The sequence below is a fragment of the Drosophila erecta genome, unplaced genomic scaffold, assembly GCF_003286155.1.
Source record: "Drosophila erecta strain 14021-0224.00,06,07 unplaced genomic scaffold, DereRS2 tig00000021-arrow-pilon, whole genome shotgun sequence".
NCBI classification, from domain to species: Eukaryota; Metazoa; Arthropoda; class Insecta; order Diptera; family Drosophilidae; genus Drosophila; species Drosophila erecta.
Window position 1 is genome coordinate 14,494,798 of NW_020825198.1, and position 19,967 is coordinate 14,514,764.

Genomic DNA, 19,967 nt, shown 5'->3' on the forward strand with positions numbered 1-19,967 from the left:
ATGGATTTCACTGTAGCGGCCGCCGGAAAGTATGCTACGAAATGCGGCCATTTCGATTAAGTTGGGGAAAAATCCGAGTTCTCTTTGTGTTGGTGCTCATATCTTTGATAAGCATTATTATTAGTTAATGCAATATAAATTTATTTGTAATAAACAAAAATGTATTATATTTGCCCCTTCTTATTCAACCAGTGCAATAATTAATAGATTATTCATTAAGCGCTGGAAAACAGAAATATATAAAGGCATTTGTTTGATTTATATTTATTTAATTGATATTTATTAATAAAATGCATTCGATATGCAATTATTTTGTCGTATATTCCATATTCTGACACATTTGATAATTACAATTATAATTTATAATGATCTCCAGCAAAATGCCATATTTGATTTTATTAAGGAAGCGATTGAATCAGTATGTGAGAGATATGGAAAACAAGTGGACAGGTGGAAGACAAGTCTCCCCAATCCCCTATCCCCCATCCCCACCTCATCGACACCCTCCTTAGAATTGCGATTCTCAGCTCACTGGTCCGTTCAAGCGCGACCAAAAACCTGTTAGCATCTCGTGTGCTGAGAATTTACATAAAAACCAAATAATAACATGAACAAATATTATTAAGCAAATCGTTTGCAAGGCTGCTGACGTTTAAGGGAGCACCGAAAAGCCTTTATAAGGTGGATACATTTGGGGGAAGAGCCACAGAACGCCTTTGGGTGTCGCAAAGGAGCACAAGTGCGGATTAACTGAGTAACATGAAGACTATTTGGGTTTTAGGTAAGCTTAAACGTTTATTAATCAGTATATTTTTAAGAAACTAAGGAAAATGTAATATGTTATATTACTCATTAAGTTAATGTGCATATTATCGACATACTTAGTTGACGCAGAAAAATGTTTGTTTGAACATAATGATATATATCTATAACAACAGTTTGAGGAATATTATCGGGAACTTTTTATTTAACTCAAGAAGTCTTAAAGAATTTAATTGGGTTAAGAAACAAGAAAAAGAGAATTATAAAATAAACTCTTGGTATTCCCTAGCCATCCTGTCGCTGGCACAAGCCGCCGAGTTAGCCCAGACTACGGAAACCGCAACCACAGCCACAACGGGGAAACCCCAGCAAACGGAGCTCCCCATTCACATCCAGAACCTGATAACCAGCCACATCAATCATGTGCTGCAGCACATAAAGAACAAACCTCAGCTCTCGAACACATTGAGTGGACCGGTGGATTGGCATGGGAGTGGGAGTGGGAGTGGCAGTGGGAGTGGGGACGGAGCGCCAGTGGTCAAGCCCCATCCAGATCTCCTTCCACCAGTGGCACACTCTGGTCATGTCCTTGCCCCTACCCTTGCCGACGTCCCAGCGGCTGCACCTGCGTTGCAATCTGGCCTACAGTCGCTGCAAGCTGGCCATCCACCGGTGAAGGTGACCCAACATCAGGCAACCGGTACACTGATCCACCACGGAAGACCGGTGGTGCACAATAAGGTGGTGATGCCGCCCGTGGAGCATGTGGTGCACTCGCTTCCTGGTCAAGAACCAATCAACGTGGCCGAAAAGCTGCAAAAACTGCAACAGCATGTGGCCCAGGTGATGCAACAGGCCGAGAAACACATTCCTCTGGCCGTCAACCAGGCCATTAAGCAGAAGAGAGAACAAGAAGCTCAGAGAGCAAAGGAGCAGCTACAGAAGGATAATGAAATCAACAAGGGTGAGGATCGGGAGGATCCTGAACCATCCGAAACAGCACCCCAACCAAATGCATCCAAGGCTGGTCGGTCCCTGGTTATTCCCGATAAAGTGTCCAATACTGTCAACCAAGTTCACGCCCACATTCCGCAGCTAATTGCCCAGCATCGCGAGGAAATGAAACTGGGAAAATGCAGTTTCCAGTGTCCCAAAGCATCTCTATCCATTTGCGCCAGCAACGGCAAATGTGTGGTCAATTTTCCAGGCCAATGTGAGCTGAGTCAGTGGAACTGCTTCAACACCAAGAATGGTAAGGGTACTCAAATATTTTCGAATAGATTTGTATTAAGTGTGTTTACTTTTCGCAGTCTTCCACCAAGTGCACGATGCCGAATGCCAAAACACCATAACGTGCTATAAAAGGGACATGATGTAAGCTGTTCCTCTGGGAGGTGATTCAATTATTCAAACGAATTTACACAATATTCCATCGAAAATATATATAACTTTTAATATAATGCAAGACTTATAATGGCTTCAAAATATAAAGTAGATATTAAAACAGTTAATCAGTTAAACCATTTCCTATAAACCGATTTGAATGGTTAAGGCCCCATTTCATATGCTCATTACCATGCTCATTACCGCCACCAAATTTCCTCGACCAATGCGCAGTCAGATCCCATTTGGACGTCATTTTCCGTATCGGCCACGAAGTTGTTTGCTTGACATTTTATCTTCCCATTCGCCACACTTTCAGAATTGCCGGGAGCTCGCTGGGATGTCCCATCTGCTCCTGGCAGGCGAATGATTGCGCGGCAATCATCCAATTTGTCAAAATGGCTTATTAACGGATTTGGGTAAGAGCCGCACGACGGGCGTAGCGCAGTTGGCTCAAATAAATGCCATTATCATTGATTTGCCAATACAAATGCCACAAAAGCGACAGCGTCGAGGGGATGGGGCTTGGTTTTCGAGATTGGAGCTTGGCCAAATGCGGAATCGACAGCTGTGTGCCGACTTGGCCGACATTTTTGCTGCGGCTTATCACTGAAATGTTGCCACATGGCAATGTACAATGTAGCCGATGCTAGCCAGGATCCCCGAATGGAAACCTGAACCCGTTTCGAATGTCGGACCTCCGGGCGATAACTGCTGCAATTGGCCTATGCAAATTGCAGTTTGAACCAATTAAAAGGCACTTCTGGTCACCCAACTGAGTTCAAGGGAAGTTCACAAATGGCTTTGGTATTTTTTCTTTTGTTATCTAGGAAAAAGATTGCTATCTCATGGTGGGCAACTATCAATTGCTCCAGCCCATATTTTACGTATATCCAAGCATCTACATGGTAGGTTTTTGGCCAAATCCCCATCCTCAACTGTTAACTATTCGCTGTAGCTTGCGAAATCTACGACATCTATTCGCCTTTTGGGGCCCATAAATTTTCCCACTTTTTCAGCCGCAATTCCCCCGGGGAGATCTTAGATGTCCAGAGACCCCTTTTCGCTGGATTCTCCGCCGTGTTCTACAAATGTTTGACTTAGTTTCGCTCCATCTGGCCGCCTGCTGCGTGTCTGCTCTTCCTTGCTCTGTTTTTGGCCAGGTCCGCAGTGCCACGCATGCGTCTTGGCCATTATACCACCGAGTTCCCCGCCACTTGCAGCTGCCCCATACGAAAAAGGACCGTTAGCTCTGCCGCTCGCTTATCTCAGGCAAATGCTTTGGTTTGGCTTGGCTTAGTCGGAGTTACTTCTCCCAATTGCACTGAAAAAAATACTCTCGAGAAGATGCAAAATAACCATTTTGTAATGACAACCGAAATCGTTTTAACACGTCATATCATATGCTTATTTCCCTATTTTCCTATTTCCCTATTTTCAACAGCTGTTTGTTTTCAGTGCATGTAGGCTGTCTCTGGTTAATGCCAAATGCGTGAGCTGTGGGCCGTGCCGCAGTTGATGGCTTGGATAGCCTCGGCTCCCGCCCTCCAGCTTCTGCTCCTGCTGGTGCTTCTGCTCCTTTGGTTGGTTGGCTGCAGAGCAGAGCGGAAATGCAATTAACACTTTGGGCCGTAATTGCGTGCCAAATGCATTTCGTTGGCTTCGCTGGCAGTCCACATTGGCCATGGCCAGTGGAGATTCAGAGTTTTTTGTGGATTGGAGGGAGCAAACTGGACTACAGCCGCATCTACTGGCCGTCTTCTTTTGATTTGCTCGGCTCATTTGCAAGAAATGTGCCCATAAATCAATTTGGAAATGCTCGTTGACTACTGTCCGTTCGCAAATTTCTGTCTGTGTAGGAATTTTCTTTTGTGGAAGTGGCAGCTTTGGATGCTTCAAAGTTTCTAAAAGGTTAGATAAGCTTCTAATGAAACGGAATGCCATTTCTGGTGCTTTTATGAGGGAATTCTGGGTAACAATTTTGGCCAAGCAGTAAAGCCTTCTAACTCTTTAAATTTTACCAACAAACTGATACTTCAGATAGTAGCCATGGTAAACAAGAAAAAGTTGACATTTCATCAAGTAGGAATGCTGTTCAAAATATTTTTTTTAAGAAGCAGATAGTCTACCATTTTATTCTGTAATTTCTGATTTATATAATTACCCTTTCATTTAGCGCGCTACGAACCATGAATTGGCTTTTTAACTTGTTTTATTCTTGACCAATTATCTGCGATTTCCACACAAATGCCTACCAATTTGGTAATTCCTGGTGGGAATGACCGCAGCATTTCCTGTTTCCCGTTTCTCCCACATTAAATAGCTGCCTTAATTTTGTTTTTCGTTCAAGTGAAATTAATTGAGTAATTTGATGCGAAATGTTTGCGACACGCAGAGTAAAAGATGGAATAAGCGGGGAAAACTGCAAACAATTCCACAAACAGAACTCAAAAAGGGGCGGTGGGTGGAGGTTTGAGGGCAGACAGGAAAGTGCGGCAGATGCAGATTATAAAATGCCCGCCGGCCAGAGCAGTTGAACCGGACTGAAAAGGAGGCCAGGCAAAAGAATTTAATATAAAGCATATTAACTTTGATGGCAAATGACTGCGGGCCCAAATGGGCGGCAGGGGGATGGGTGGGGGCGGCCTCTGGAGGAGCCCAGTCCAACAACACATGTTTGATGATGATGCGCGCTCTTGAAGTCGCTGGCAGTTAGGCCCAAGTCCAACGTGGGTTCCAGCCGCCTGACAAGCGTTTAAAAAGGTTTTATTTACACCGTTGGCAGCGGGCACAGCGGGCAAAGCGGGACGCCACTACTCGGCCAGAGGGAGACAGGTAGCCAGAGAATCGGATCGGTCTTGGCCTGGTCCAATGTGCAGCGCAATTAAGTTGCCAACAACTTTGAAATTATGCAATTATGGGTATGAGAAATTGCCTGGAAATTACACGAGGGACTTGACGAACAGCAGCAGTCAAGAAGCGCAAGTGCACTGAGCAAAAAACCGAGCTTTTGGAAATCATAGCTTAAATATTTATTCGTAGCGTTAATTAATTTATCCAAGTGAAGTAAGCACAACGATTTTACAATATAGGTTGGGCCATTCTTAACTTAACAGTTTACTTACAGTTTAATGCCATAAATTTATGGATTGAAAGAATATACAATAAATATTCAGGCAAACCTTATAAAAGGAATGTCTTCCATTCCAAAGATCTGTTATAATTTTATAAATGCAAATTTCAAAATCATTAAATAATAACTTTAAAGTGACAATGGTAGTTCTGATATGGATTATTTCACATCACTAATGTCTTGCAGTTAAAGACTGTTTTTAGGCTACTTTTTTTCAGTGATGGAGCAGCAAAAGTGGAGCTCAAAACAGCTCAAGTGGAGCCCGTCTCCGGACTCAGAGCCTACTTGATTATTTATTAAAACGAAAGTTAAACAGCGAAAGGAAGCAATTTTCCATATAAAAGAAGCGGAGTTCGCTGCTGAGGAAGCCGGGATTCGCTGGGCCGTGTGTCTATGCAAGTTTTGTTTGGGCCCCCTCCAGAGCGTAATTGCCATGTTTAAAGTGTGATTAATTTGTAATCATCAAAAAGGCAAAAACAGCCATGTAGAGAACGACTCTGCAGCTCCGTGGAAGCTCGGCAAATGTTTGCATTTTAAGTTGCCGGGCAGAAAGGCAGAAACGAAACGAAGTCAGAGTAAAAGCTAAACCAAAAGGCAGGAATCGCCGCCTCAGGATGAAAATGGGCGGCAGGCGGAGCGGGGCGTGGCGGGGAAGAAGAAGTAGAAGTGCGGGACAACAGCGTGTTCTCTAAGTAATTGAGTTTGCTCGCCGAGGCGTTGAAAGTGGCCAAGAATCGGGGAAATCGGGCAAGTGGCGGCTGTTGAGATAATGAGCCACAAAGATATATGCATAAAGTTAAACACCACACATCTATGCTACGGTTTCGTAATTGGCCAACACAAAAGTAAGGAATATCATTATCTTTAAAAGTTTCCCATTCCAAAGATTGCCTTGTTACGACTTTGAAACTTTTAGGCGAAGTATATATTATATATATTAAAAATTGTATATATACTTATAGCCTGGACATATTTTATATGTTAATTGACAAGATTGCGCTGTTATTTTGAATATGACAAGTGTTTTTTTAAGGAAAAGATAGCTTACAATCGATCCATCTAATGCCTTTTATTTTGCCAACTCGTTCAATGCATTTCAGCGCTAATTATGGCCTTCTGAGCAGTGACCAAACATTCTTTATCAATCGTTTATCGATCAGCAGCCACGATTGCCACTTTTAATTAGCTGACAACTTTATTAGCACCTAAGAGAGAGTAAAGCGGATGGTTTTGGCCAAGACAGCGCAGTAAACACGATTCTCAGCTGGCCACGACTAATTACAGACACCGCCTGTTCGAATGCATCCAGTAGATACGCGTACGAGCCATAAAAGCCAATCGCGAAAGCATTGCCATTAATTAAGCCAAGTATAAGTCTCGCATTGCTCCGAAGCCGAAAACCAAACAACTCAGGAAGCTGCCAAAGTCATATAATTGGACCGCCTGCCGCGCATGCGCAGCCCAGAATGGCCATCAGTGTCCGCTTTCAGAGCAAAAAGGAGCTAGGAGAAAGGAACATTTAATTAAGTTGTAAACTTTACCGTACGCTTACCGAACGTTCTAAGTTTCTAATAAAACACAAATATTCATTAAATCCTTACGCTAACGTCCGCTTTTTCCAGTAGATCGAATAAGTTAACACAATCATATGTAAAAACCATTTTGCATCAACATTTTATTGGCCCCATTGCTCCATTTAGTTGTACTGCGAATAAAAAGGGAATACTCATATATATTGTTGGTTAATAATATTAGGATTCAGTCAACTATCTACTATGGTATTTAAATAACTTACGTTAGCAAGCTTCTTCAAGCGTTCTTAAAAAATGTGTTTTCTGTTCGATTGGCTGCATAACTAAACGGCTATCGGCTTTTGACCTTTTGAAAATAGCCAGATAAATTTTCCACAGCACTGATAGCCGTGGAGCGAACATAATGGGGAGGGGCCGGGAAAAGGAGGCAAAACTGCAGACCTGTCCAGCCCGACATTCCAAATAATTACAAGCTATAAAAATTTATGAGCGCCAGGGATTTTCTTTTGCCACCACCATCAAACGCGAATGCGTGTGTGCGCCTGGGGCTCTGGCCAAAGGAAGTATCTACGTATCTCCCAGATACAACGCGCTCGCCCATAAAACAGTCGCCCCAACTGCAGCCTGCTACCGGTTCCTCTGCCGGTTTTGGCAAGCCTTTTGTTCTGGTTTTGTGCATTGATTGAAAATTAAGTTGTGCCTATTGTGCCAATCATTCAATCATTCCGTCACGAAATGTGTTAAAATTCAATTAGAAATGCTACAAAAGGAGTGAGTTTTAAACACATTTTTTTGTACTGCATTTACTGTTCACTGTTTTCAACTATATTTTATTTATTCCTATTTTACGACTTTCCGTGGGGATCAGATTTAAAAAGAACGATTATTTTGTGTAGATATTATTAGTTTACAAGTGGTTTCTTGTTCCCAAAAAGTGTTAAAATTTACGCATTCAAACATTAATTATTAACTTTTAAGGCAACTTACCTTAAAAAGTACAAAAAAAAGGCACCAAGTGGTATTTATTTAAAGAGTTTTTTCCGTAGTGTTCTAAGCAGAGAATTTTTGTAACAAAGGCCAATAATAATATTTAATTAAATATGTAAATGTTTAATTAAAATGACTTTCCACCCACACCTGATGAATAAACTGGAAGTCTGCTTACTATCCGTCCTTTCTTTAAAGTTTGACTCCCATGTGACTTACCACCTTTGACCTTCTCTCATAGTTTATTGAATGTAGCCTCCCAGGTGACCGACGGTCAGAGCAGACATTCAATTTGAATCGTTGTCATATGAAGTCAACGCCATGCCGTCTACCTCCAAAAACCCAGTTTCAGCATCCTGAACCTGGAGCTCAAGTGATGGCTACATCATGCTCTTCCACTTGATTTACGTCTAACTGTAATCGAATAATATATCAGGCAAAAGGCTAGTGCCCAAGTTGCCAGGTAGCTTCAACTATCTCAGCCACAAAAACCAATTCAGGCTGCGGATACCCCTGCACCCGACCTTTTAACCGTGTGCACTCGGAAAATAAAAGACTATTTTCATATGACAAAATAATTAAATATTTAGAATGGATGTTTTTACATACATTTGAGGAAAATGTAACGTAAAATATTTAATGACTTCATTAAAGTATTGGAGTTAACATTCTTTGTAGATATAAAATAAAAACTGCACTTAGACTATATTAAAATTTAAGTACTTAATGTAAGACCTTAATTAATTCATTTTTTCTTGTGTGCCGCCGATTTGAGTGCCTGCTCTAGGCCAACTTATCCCCTCCGCTAAGTCCTCTCTCGACCAAACTGAACGGCACGACAACCTTAGTCAAAAGCTCAGGCATAAAATCAATTACATTGACAAATGAGCAGCTGACAAGCTGGGGGATGGGGCACGGGGGATGGGGTGGTGGAGCCTGCGGAGGGAGCATGTGTCAAAGCGTTCCAAAAGCCCCTTTTGCCCCGAGGCCAATAGATGCTACGCGGTTTTACCAGGTAAGCGGGCACAGTGGTACACTGTAAGCTCGAATTAAGCATATTTTATATATGTTAAAAATAAGAATAAAACTATCCTTAATTATTTAACATGCCCGCAAATTTCTGTAAGAGCTTCGTTCTTCTATTTTAATTCAAGCAATGCTATGTCTTTTAATATCTGTGTCAATTTGAAAATATAAAAGTAAATTTATTAATTAAAAAAGTTATAAAAGTAAATATAATAATTTTTAAAAAGTTACATTATATTGTTCAAAACGACAGTTTTCAATATGTAGGTTTTGGCTATCTTTAAACTTTCCACCTTCTAAGCAAGTTGGTAAGTTTGCCAGCCAATAAATTACTAAACATGAATGTCACTAATAAATTATAAAAAATGAGTTTACCTAAAACGGCAACATTGTAACCCGCTCTTGCTTTGGCATAGCTTTTCCAATTACAATTAATATTGGTAATTAAAAACCCACGGCCATGGTAACTTTGGCCAATGTACTTGTCCCACTGTATTAAAGTGGCGATGCAATCTCCATGCCAAACAAGTAATCCGGAGTTCGGGGGCAACGCGGTATATTCACATTCGCCAGAATCGGTATCTCCACGAAGAATACGTCTCCCTATCGCCATGTGGAACCTGGAACCCGACCAAGAGGCCCCCACCCATTCTCGACCCATGAATTATGTGACTTATTAAAACGTCATTCGAGCTGACAAGTTGCCTTTGCCACTGTCGCTTGTCCACTTGGCCTCAGATTACCCGTTCCCCCCCGACTCCATGGATGAGCAGGAAACTTCTAATTGTTATATACTGTCCATCCGTCTTGGGCCACGTCGATGGTCGTGTGTGTACTGTGAGGTGGGCCATTGTTTATGCTCCTTGGTATCCCGGTAATCAATGGGCTGCCAGCCCCACCGCCTTCGTCAATTTGCATTTATAATTTTCAGACTGATTGACTTTTCGGGCTTCGCCTCCGCTGCTGTTTGCACAAAATGGATAACCCTGTGTGATGACAGACAGGCTGCAATCGAAGTCCTTGCTGTGAACGTGAGGCAGTAATCCCATTTGTAGGAGGCAACACGACGGGCCAAAGAATGAAGTGATCAATTGGAAAAACAGCAAGTAAGTAATTGAATACTGCAAAGTGCAATAATACTACAGGAAAATATTGATACAACAAAGAAGTTCGTTTAAAGTGAAGGATGAGCTTGTCAACCATCTAAAATCTGTATTGTGGCCAATACACCATACAGTTTTTTTTGTATTATTATTTACACGTGTTTCAATTACGCTACCCAACTCATACGATGCGACAAATGTTACACATCATAAAACAAAGCCACCTCCTTTTGACGCCTGGTTTTATGCCCATTCATTCTGTGGTGGTATTATGTTTTGGCTTATATCGTGGTCGGGATTCTGCCGAATGCATTAATTAAATTTAATTAAAATGTGTCAACTGAGCTTGTCATAACAAATTCGCCTCACATTTGAATTACAGCCCACGACCTTCTTTTTAAGCCCCACATCCAAGTGAAATGCGACGGCAGGAACGTTGTCAACAGCAACAAAATGGCTCATTAAAAACTTTTATGCTGATGAGCTGGCGAGGGCTGTAAAAACTTGGCTAAGAAGTGTGGCCAGGATGAGTACGTATGTATGTGTGTCCATGCGTGTGTGTGCTCTAGTTAATTAGCGGCGTAATAATGCACATACACACTCCGTTTCTCCAGGTAATTGAAGCTCACCTGCCCAGGTGGCACGCACATCCCATTCGGTGTCACCTTCATTCGCCATATTTTCATCAACTGTTGCTCGTTCGTTTCACTCTCATAGGCGTTAAGTCGTGTGTAGAAGTATAGAAGGTCTACTTTCTTCTTTATGTGGTTATAATGTGCTAAGAAGTTGGCTAAGTAGTAACTAAGGGAAATGGGAATATCTTAGGAGTTGTAAGGGAGTTATTTAGCAACTTAGCTCAGTTGTGTATTACTGGATAGCTTGTTGAGATTTCAAAACTGTACCCAGCAAAAGCTGCCCCCCTTAAGCGACTTTGTTATTATATTCAGACTGTGAGATTTATAGGTATTCAAATAGGCTAATCGCGTTTGCCTTTGAATTAGACTCAACACAAACCCAATCGAGCTTGAGATGAAGCTCATTTAAACGTGACTTTCCACAGCCCTTTCACAGACTGTTGCACACTTGCTGCCGTAACCTATTTGCCCCATAACTCCCCTTGCCACAGAATGCCCCGCAGGATGACATCCTTCGGATAAACCTGCAACGGCACAAAAACACCCGTGGGTGTCGTTAATTGAAATTATTATACTTGTCTGTGGTATCATAAATGCGACTCGTTAAATTTGTATGTATGACACCCTACAGTCGGGGCGTGCATAATGCGTGAGTGGATATGTGAGGATATGTGCGGGGTATCCGCACTCACGCAGGAATATGTATCCGAGATATATGCAGCCTCATATCCTGCTCATTTCGCTCGTCCCTGCTGTGGGGGGGGGGGTTCCATAGAGTGTCTCTTATTTGCATGGCGTCGTCATCGCTTCAGCGACAAAATGGAAATTTGTTGCCGCATTGCTCATGGCGTTTCCACGCCCCCCACGACCACTCAACCTCCCCAAGCGCCCACTTCAAGGCCCCCCTTTTGGGCCAACCATGTGTGCGGCCGTTGTTGCTGTTTTAATGTGTCAAGTGTTTTATTTGCGCGTGTTACCTACTTTGATTTTATTTGCTCGCTCGCCAGGGAAACTGCACTGGAAGAAATCCTTACAGTTCGGAAAAGTCGCCTTTGCAATCTCCTGGGTGCGCTTCGTCACTAAGCGCAGTGATATGGTGGTATCTGGTGATTTTGCTGGAATGTAATAAACTATAGAAGAAAGTGAGTTCAACTTTTGTGTTCATATGTCATATATCAATCTTAAAGACCATTTTTAATATAGAACGGATTCCCACGTGCAGCTCCGGCGTATCCCCAACACCGTTGACTTCCCAGGAGGACAAATTGGAGGATGGGTGGTGCTAGGGCATTCCACTCGTGTATACCTCACTTGCTTTTATGTTTAATTCATGCGCAAATTGTCGCGGAAATCTGACGTCAAGTGTATTAAACGCCATGCTCTGCTTTTGATTTATGGACCCAGTTGGTGCCACTGCCATTTTGGGGCACTGGGGAGCCGGGATGAAAATGCGGATGGGGATGAAGGGCGCTGCCGCGGTGCCGGCCGTCAATTCCAATAGCGAAATGAAATTGTTGCTAATTTATGAGCGAGTAAGCCATGGCCTGTTCCAGACCTTGTCGCGGTCCAAAAATTCTTTGGATGCTTAATGAGCTGCGACAGTTGCGACAGTTTAAAATTCCGCTTTAAATTTGAACTGGCAGAGGGATTAACCGAATGGCGAGCAATAAATTGTTGATCAATGGGCGCATAATTACACGGCCTTGAAACTTGGGGCTAAACTTCAGCAATTTGTTAAGTGTAAGGAACATTAAAACAGAAACCTCGGCTGCACTGGTACCTGGAAATAATAATAAAGATAGTAAATCTTACCATCCAGAGAGCTCTCAAGCGACAATTTACTTATATTTACGAAGATAGATTAAACATTAGTTTTATATTTCTCATATGCAGTATTTAATCAATTGAATTCTTGAATAAATCGGCTTAATCCTATATAAGCCCATAAATTACATTTCCTTCGGGTAGGCCCACAGACTATTAAGATATTATCTAAGTACTTGCCGCCTCGAACTTCGAGATCTAGTTTTGCGTGTGGTTTTCTGCAGAAACGCTTTCAATTGAAGCCAATCTTGTGACTATCATGGCACCCATTCATCAACTCCTTGTGGTCAATCATCTAAGGAAGGATACATAAGGTGCCCATTTAAAATCAATTAACGCGACAATTTGGGGGAACACTCCCCGAACACGACAAACGCTAATTATGCAACTGGCAAACGAGCCGCTGAAGAATCTCGTAGATTGAAATCTGTTGTGCAACCGATGGAGGCAAGTGTGGCTGATGCCTAGGGCTTCAATGCTAATGGCACTGTAATTATGTGCCAATTATAAATGTATCAATCACGTGAGGAAGAATCATTTGGAGCACAAACTTCAAAACACCTTTCCTTTTCAATTAAAGCAAAACAGCATACGAGTGTATTTTTAAAGTTTGAGTTAGTCTTAGTTCTAACCGCTGAGATTGACATAAATTAGGGAGAGTTACATCTAGGGTTTCGAGGGTTTTATCTGCTGGAAATCAATCAACATCTAGCGAATTAATTGACGATCCTGCCACTTTGTCTTCCTTGTCTGCATATCAAGTTGCTGTCGCTGCAAGTCGACGCTTTCGAATGCCATGGATGGCTGCCAAGATGCTGGCTCCCAGATAACTGGTTGGAGGGGGGTCTCTTCCAGAGTCATCTGGGGCCATTCCAGACCAGCCAGGTGGGCTCGAGATCGATGCCAAGTCAGGAAGCCAAAGCGCAAGCCAGCAGCGGAAATCACTTGGGAATTGGAGGAAGAGGAGCTGAGATGCCAGCTTTGCCATTTTGCCATTTTGCAGCTATAGCTCGCCGTCTATAAATGTATAAAAACGTTGTTTTCTTTACTGCCACTATAGAAATCATTTATTCACAAGTTTACAGTCGAACCATATCTTTTGGAATATAATTTGCAAGCTAATGACTGGTTACTTAAGTAACCATGTTACTACTACCTGTTATTAAGCTAAATTTAATAGTTTTAGCCATATGCAAAGGTTCACAGCACTGCTGAGAAGACTGATCATTATGCAAGAGTCGCCGAGAAGAGCTTCTTCTGGTGCTGTTACTTGGTGTTGTCTTCTCTCACTGATTACGTAATCGCAGGTTGAGACGACTGCAGACTGGTGTAGACCGTTTTAATTGCCGCAAATTAAACTATCATTAAAATATGTAGAAAACCCGCTGGAAAGTGCCCCACCCCCCAAACCATCGCACTTTTCCTTCAGCCTTGTCGCAGCAATATCAATTTCGCATTACATATGACATCACAGCCCAGTGAGCCACAACAAAGTAAGAAAAAAAATACAGAAAATGTATATAGGAAAAAGGAAAAATTGCAAATTGATTAAAAGCCATTAACATGTTCTTTATCACTCAACACATATGGCTGACTGAAGTTGCCCGGGAAGAGCGCTCCCCTTTCAGTGGCTCCATGTGGGATTGGGTGTAGGCCCAACTCGTTCAAGACTCCACAGCTTGGCCTGGGGTCCAGTTGAAGCTATGGGCACCAATCTCCACTCGGGCGTAGTCTTTATCTTTGGGAGGAGTCGTCCAGCGGGGTGCTCAAATTTTATGAGCGTGCGTTGATGGGTGGCTTCAATGGGCAGGATATTGACATTCCGCAGACGTACATAAATATGTTCATGGTGATCACAGCAAGTAGAGTTGCGTATGATGCAACTGAACCAAAATCATAAAAAGCTTAAAACTTAAGAATTAGTAAACCAAAATGCATAAGCATTAGAACATACTCAGCTGCATATATCCCTTGCCAAACTCGAATGATTTTGCGCTGGCTTTCCCATTTCGTGTTAAATTATCGCTTCTGCTATCGCTGGACTTAATATTTCTGCTGTTTACCTAACCCAGTTCTATCTGCCACCGATAACAATCGGCGCTTCTCTGGCGGAAAAACTTTACCCAACCGAAACCGAACTTGACCACTGAGTATTCCCCCCAAAAAGTCCACAACCTAGCCCGTATTATGCGATTCATCAATTTTATTGCTTCCTCTCGCTTTGTTTTTGTGCGTTTTTTGCCATTAAAACTATTGCAATTCCAATTCAGCCACTTCCATTTCGGACCGCAACTAATTTCGACTTTATTATTTGAATTCGATTCAGGCGTTGGTCAAGCGGAGTTCGAGGCAATAAATCACTCATACGACAAGTGTGCCAGTGAAACTGATTGGAGTTTTGGGATTGCGATTCGGGCAAAGCAAAGGGAAATGTCGCCAAGTGTGGAGCAAATTTTCGTGGTTCAACGACTGTGCGAGGGTCTCGACTTTCGCCTGTCTTGGTCGCTTTCCTTTACTGTTGGCCAATTTCCCGCTTATTTACGCAGTTGACATGTGCAACACGTGCGCTGACAAATCATCGAAGGATGTATGTATGTACTGGGGGTTCAATAGCGCCTTAACCCCTTTCCCTCTGAGAGACACTTTACCACCTGAGCGAAAGCCAGGCTGAAATAATTTATTGACACATTTTGCCTGCCACACACTTGGCCACTTGGCTTTGATTTCACCCCTGCCAATTTCACGCGCAGGCGAGCAGAAGCACCCTGTATGTTGGGGTTCAAACGCCCCTGTGCCGCAAAAAAAAAAAAAAAATCGATTTAAATATAAAGGGGTTTATTGATTTTGTGTACCTTAACTCAAAAACATGTAACGCCGAGTTCTATATTCATATATAGTGTGACTATGATTTATTCCAAAAATATTTCCAAGCAGTTTCAAATTTGTTAGCCATTAAATCACTTTCACTTTTTGTTTCAGTGTGAAATAGAGTGGCTCCACTATCTGGAAGGCAATGTCCTCTGTTCCGATTTCGTTCCTGTTTTGTTTTATCGCTGCCTTAACACTTCACTGCGCTCAAATGGATGTGGATGTGGATGCTTTTGTCGCTTGTATTACACTCACTTAGGGCCAATTATGGCTAATGTCTCAATTAAGCGGCAGTTATGAAAATTATTGACTCGCGCACCGAGCTCGCCGGCTTACGGACTTAACCTTTTTTCCATCTTTCGTTGCACCTAGTTCATTGCTGCGGCAATTGCGGCTAATGGGTTAAGTGCAAGTCTCTGCCACAGCCTTGCCTTAGCCCCAAATGATTAGATAATGTTGCCCCCAGGTGCACTGACGGTCACTGTCCTTCTGATGGAACCGAGTGGAGTTCAGCTTGAATGCGCCAATCTGAGGTGGCACTTTAAAAATAAGTAGGGACCAGGCTGCGGGTTTGCATGGACTTTGGCGATGGGCTGGGCTGCATTAATGGAACTTTAATGGCGTCTTTCAGAATTTGCATAAGTGGCTTAACAAGCTCCAAAGTTGAGTGAAAAAAAATATGATTCCAGTATGAAATCAGCTAACATTATTGACATTAATCGTTTAAATAAACAGCAGCCAATATGTGAGAAGTTTATTTTATAAATATTTATTTTAAAATATAGCTGTCAGTTATATTTTTTTCACCGCAACGCAATATAGGTAGCAAACTTTCACAAATATAAGCAACTGCAATATATTCCTTTATATCCATTACTTTTGTTCTAGATATTTCAAATATTTCTTGGTATTTCAATTGCCGTGCAAGCACTACTTTTATGATAAAATTTCTTTGAAAATCTTCCATTGGTTCTTATCTATCTTGCCCCTCCGCTTTTCAATTCAATTTCTCAATCGATTTCAACTTTCCCTAATTTCCCCCCACCTAAAATCTTTACAGGCAAACAGCTTCATTTAACTGGCACTCAATTCGTGTTAACTCATTGTACATATGTTCCTCCGGCAGAACTCAGGGGATATATTTTTCAAAGAGAAATCAAGTTGTAAAATGCACAGGTTTCTGCTGCATCACGATGTGCTCCTCTCACCTCTTAACTCCAATCCGGCCGTAATGCTCGCGGTGATCTATTCAAATTTCATAACATGTGTCAAAGTCAAAGCGAGAGGCAGTTAAAGTTGCCTTGGCTACTTGGTAATATAATTCCCCACTCTTCTCTGCAGAGGTAATAAGATATGCTCAGTTGGGTCCTCTCGTGTGCACGGAAAACAAAAAGGGTGTTCTACTTCACAATGCTCAAAAGAGAGTAAACTTCGTTGCTTACAACTTTTAAATTATTATTTTTACCTTGAAGTTATGCTAAATGCTTTAAGAAATATGTAACAGTAGAACCCATATCACAATAATACACTTTAATGCACCAGGAAATGTACCATTATATTGTGTAAGTGTCCTGAAGCCCTTCTTTTTTTGCAGTGCATACTCGCCTGTTCTGCATCGCATACTCACTGATTGTGATTGGGATGCCTGCAGTGCGGACTTCGGCTACCGTTGGAGTCTCCAGTCCCAGGTTCTTTTTCTCCGCCAGCCTCGGTGAAAAATTTGCCTTAAATTTAATTTTTTATTCGCTTTTTGGTTAGGCAGCTCATTCATGCTGCCAAGTTGTCTCAAAAGCTCCGTTATGGTGTGGAAACCAGTTGTCCCAGTCCCCAAGTCGCCCGATATCTTGCCTCCCCAGCGATTCCAAGTCGTTCTCCCAGTTGGCAGCTTAAGGTGAGCTGAATAGTTGGGGAGATTACTTAATTATGAAGGAGGTCCGACAGTAATCGAGGGGAAAGGGATAAGGGAAAGGCGTTCTACCAGCGAAAAAAAGGCTTCTCCTTGAACTTCCTCTTTATTCTCGTGTTGGCAGAAAAACTTTGTCATTTGTGCCGTTTTCTTACAGTGAAAGGCATTGTGTTTAGCCCTAATGAGAATATTTATATTAAAAATATTAAAAATGAAGTAATTAATAGTTAGTATATTAATAGCTCTTAAAGTCCTTGTGTCAACAAGTACTCACCAGCTACCTTATATATTCGTTTGAATAAACCCAGCTTTTCATCTTAATAGTTTAAGTCAATGTAAAACAAATCCGACTTGATATCCTCACTTCACAAAAAGCGTATCCGATATTCAGCTTTTCCGGATGCCTTCATCATTTTTATATTCCATGTTATTTTTGCCTTCTCCTTTTGCACTTTGCGTTTGTTTTAAGCTTATCAACTAGTACAAGTATGAAAGCACCAAAAAACTGCTGTAAGCTTCGCAAAAAATATGACATTGACAGACACTTAAAGCTGCTTAGTGGCGTTTTCAGATAGCTGCAACAGAAAGTTCGTCCTTTGCATAATTTCACCCCCCGAACACACGAGTGGTGCAGAATTCGTAACTTTTCCTTTGTGGATTATTTGCATAGATTGCTTAAAGCCTGGTCTAAGCCTCAGCTGCTGACAGTGGCCAGGAATTCATGTTGCTTTAATTAGATAATTTGTGCGGCCCGGGCAGAGCTGCCATCTATTTTCCCGCTTCTAGTTCTTGGACGACCGTCCACACCTGAGGGCCCGCGAATTTGCATTGCTAAGCACTTGCAAACATTTCATTATGCAGCTTAGCGAAATATCCAATGCAGCCCAAGGGCACAGATGCAAAAAGAATCTTCGCCCCACTCCGAAAAAATATAAATATAATGTATAAAAGGAGAGGGCAGAGAGGTGGATCCTTAGCCAAAGTGGATTCAAGTGGGCCCTGGGTTATGAATTCCTTGGCAAGGTCTTGGGTAAAAATTGAAACTACCAGAAATTCCAAAGAAGTTTGGAGCTAAACCAAGTCAAGGCTAAATGCTCTTACAAGGGAGGAAATTTATTAAAGAAATCCAGGGGCTTTAGCCAAATATAAGCACTTTGGCAAACAGTTTAATAAACTATAATATAATAAAAAAGTTAAGCTAAACGATTAGCGTTAATCCGTTTTATAACAACTCTAATCAGTTTCGGATTGTGCAAAACCAGGCTGCTAATATGTGTTGTTTAAACTTTTGAGTCATATTAAATCACGGTTAAATAATGGCATTGCCCACATAAAATATTGACACTGACCAATCAAAGCAAAAGCTATTGAATTATTATTCCGTGTACACAATGCTGATTTCGACGTTAATTAGTGCATTATTGTTTATGCACTTAGTTATCTCGTTTTCATTAATTTGCCAACAGTTTGTGTTGTATTTTAGAAATAATGTGAAAAGAAAGGGTTTTAAGTACCTATTTGGCTGTTGTTAAATAATATAATGATTAAAGAAATACTTAGTTGTATCCCTATTGCAGTTGCACAAGCATCATTCTGCTTTAAAAACCTTGCATCTCCGCTTATTTTTTGCACTTCTTAACTCTAATTTCAACCGCATTTTCCATTCCCCAAAGACGCTTACATTGAAAAATTATAACGCAAAGTATTTTCAATTTAGAAAATAAGCAGAAAACGACATGCCATGCATTTTGCCAGCACTTTTCCCGCCTTTCTCCCCAATGACCATTTGATTTTGCCCCGCTCCTTCCATTCCCAGCGTTTTTGCTGCATTCTTTGCGCTACTTTCTTCGTTCTGTTGCCCTTCTCCGCTTTCAGCATTCTGTATTTTTATTTAAGTTGGCCTTAAAACAATTTTATGACACCATAAGTACAAAACAAATAAATTCCCTGGTCACAGCACGGACCGCACGCTCCTTCCTCTAATGCCCACTGCATTCATCATGCGACCCGTTGGCCCACTCCCACTCCCACTAGCGCCCTCGACCCGCCACGCCCCCGCGAATAAAAAAGCAAGAATATGATAAGTAAATGCACGGGTGGCGGGCAGAAAATGGGAAAACTGTTTCGCTACAATGCGAAGGATTCCAGGCAACATGCAGCAGCGAAAGTAGCAACAGCTGCCACTCCTCCACCCGCGCCAAGAACACAATCAGTAAAAACTGAAGAAAAAATATAATACAAATAATGGGCTAGTTGGGTCGCAGGCGATTGAATGCTCTTTAGGACATTCATTTACTCAGATATGAAAATGTGGTGCAGCTGCCATAATAGGTTGATATTTTAAAGCTATTCGGTAACTCAAGTAACTTTTTAGTATTTAGGAAGTGCAGGAGCTTATCTACACTAAAACTGATATTGAAAGCACATATATTTCTCACAAAACCTATAAACTTTTATATCAAACATTCCCGTTTTCGTTCTAACTTAATGTTCACTGCGAGTCTGTAAATATGCAGAAAGATATGCAAATTAGTTACACTACCCGCTTTTTTGGGCAGCACGAGCAATTACTTTTTCCCAGCAATCCCATGATCAGCATGCACATACAGGACTTAAAGTACCTCCGTTTGGCACAACAAACCGATCCTTAATACCCTAAGCCAGAGGACTCTGGGCAACAAAAAAGAAGCGCAACTCGGGACTTCATAGTACCGCAGAGCACCAAATAAGTGTGTGCGCTTTTGGGTTGATTTATATGGTCTGCAGCGAACGCGCCACGAAAACCCAAAGGATATATGCACATATAGT

At 41.8% G+C, this 19,967-nt stretch overlaps 1 protein-coding gene across 1 annotated transcript; it reads left to right on the forward strand.

Moving 5' to 3' along the window:
- The first annotated feature begins 626 nt into the window (after positions 1-626).
- LOC6545870 lies at positions 627-2,262 on the forward strand. Its single transcript, XM_001972685.2, has 3 exons — positions 627-781; positions 1,052-2,014; positions 2,073-2,262. The coding sequence occupies exons 1-3, from the start codon at positions 760-762 to the stop codon at positions 2,138-2,140; spliced, it is 1,053 nt and encodes a 350-aa protein (XP_001972721.1). The 5' UTR covers positions 627-759; the 3' UTR covers positions 2,141-2,262.
- The last annotated feature ends 17,705 nt before the right edge of the window (positions 2,263-19,967 follow it).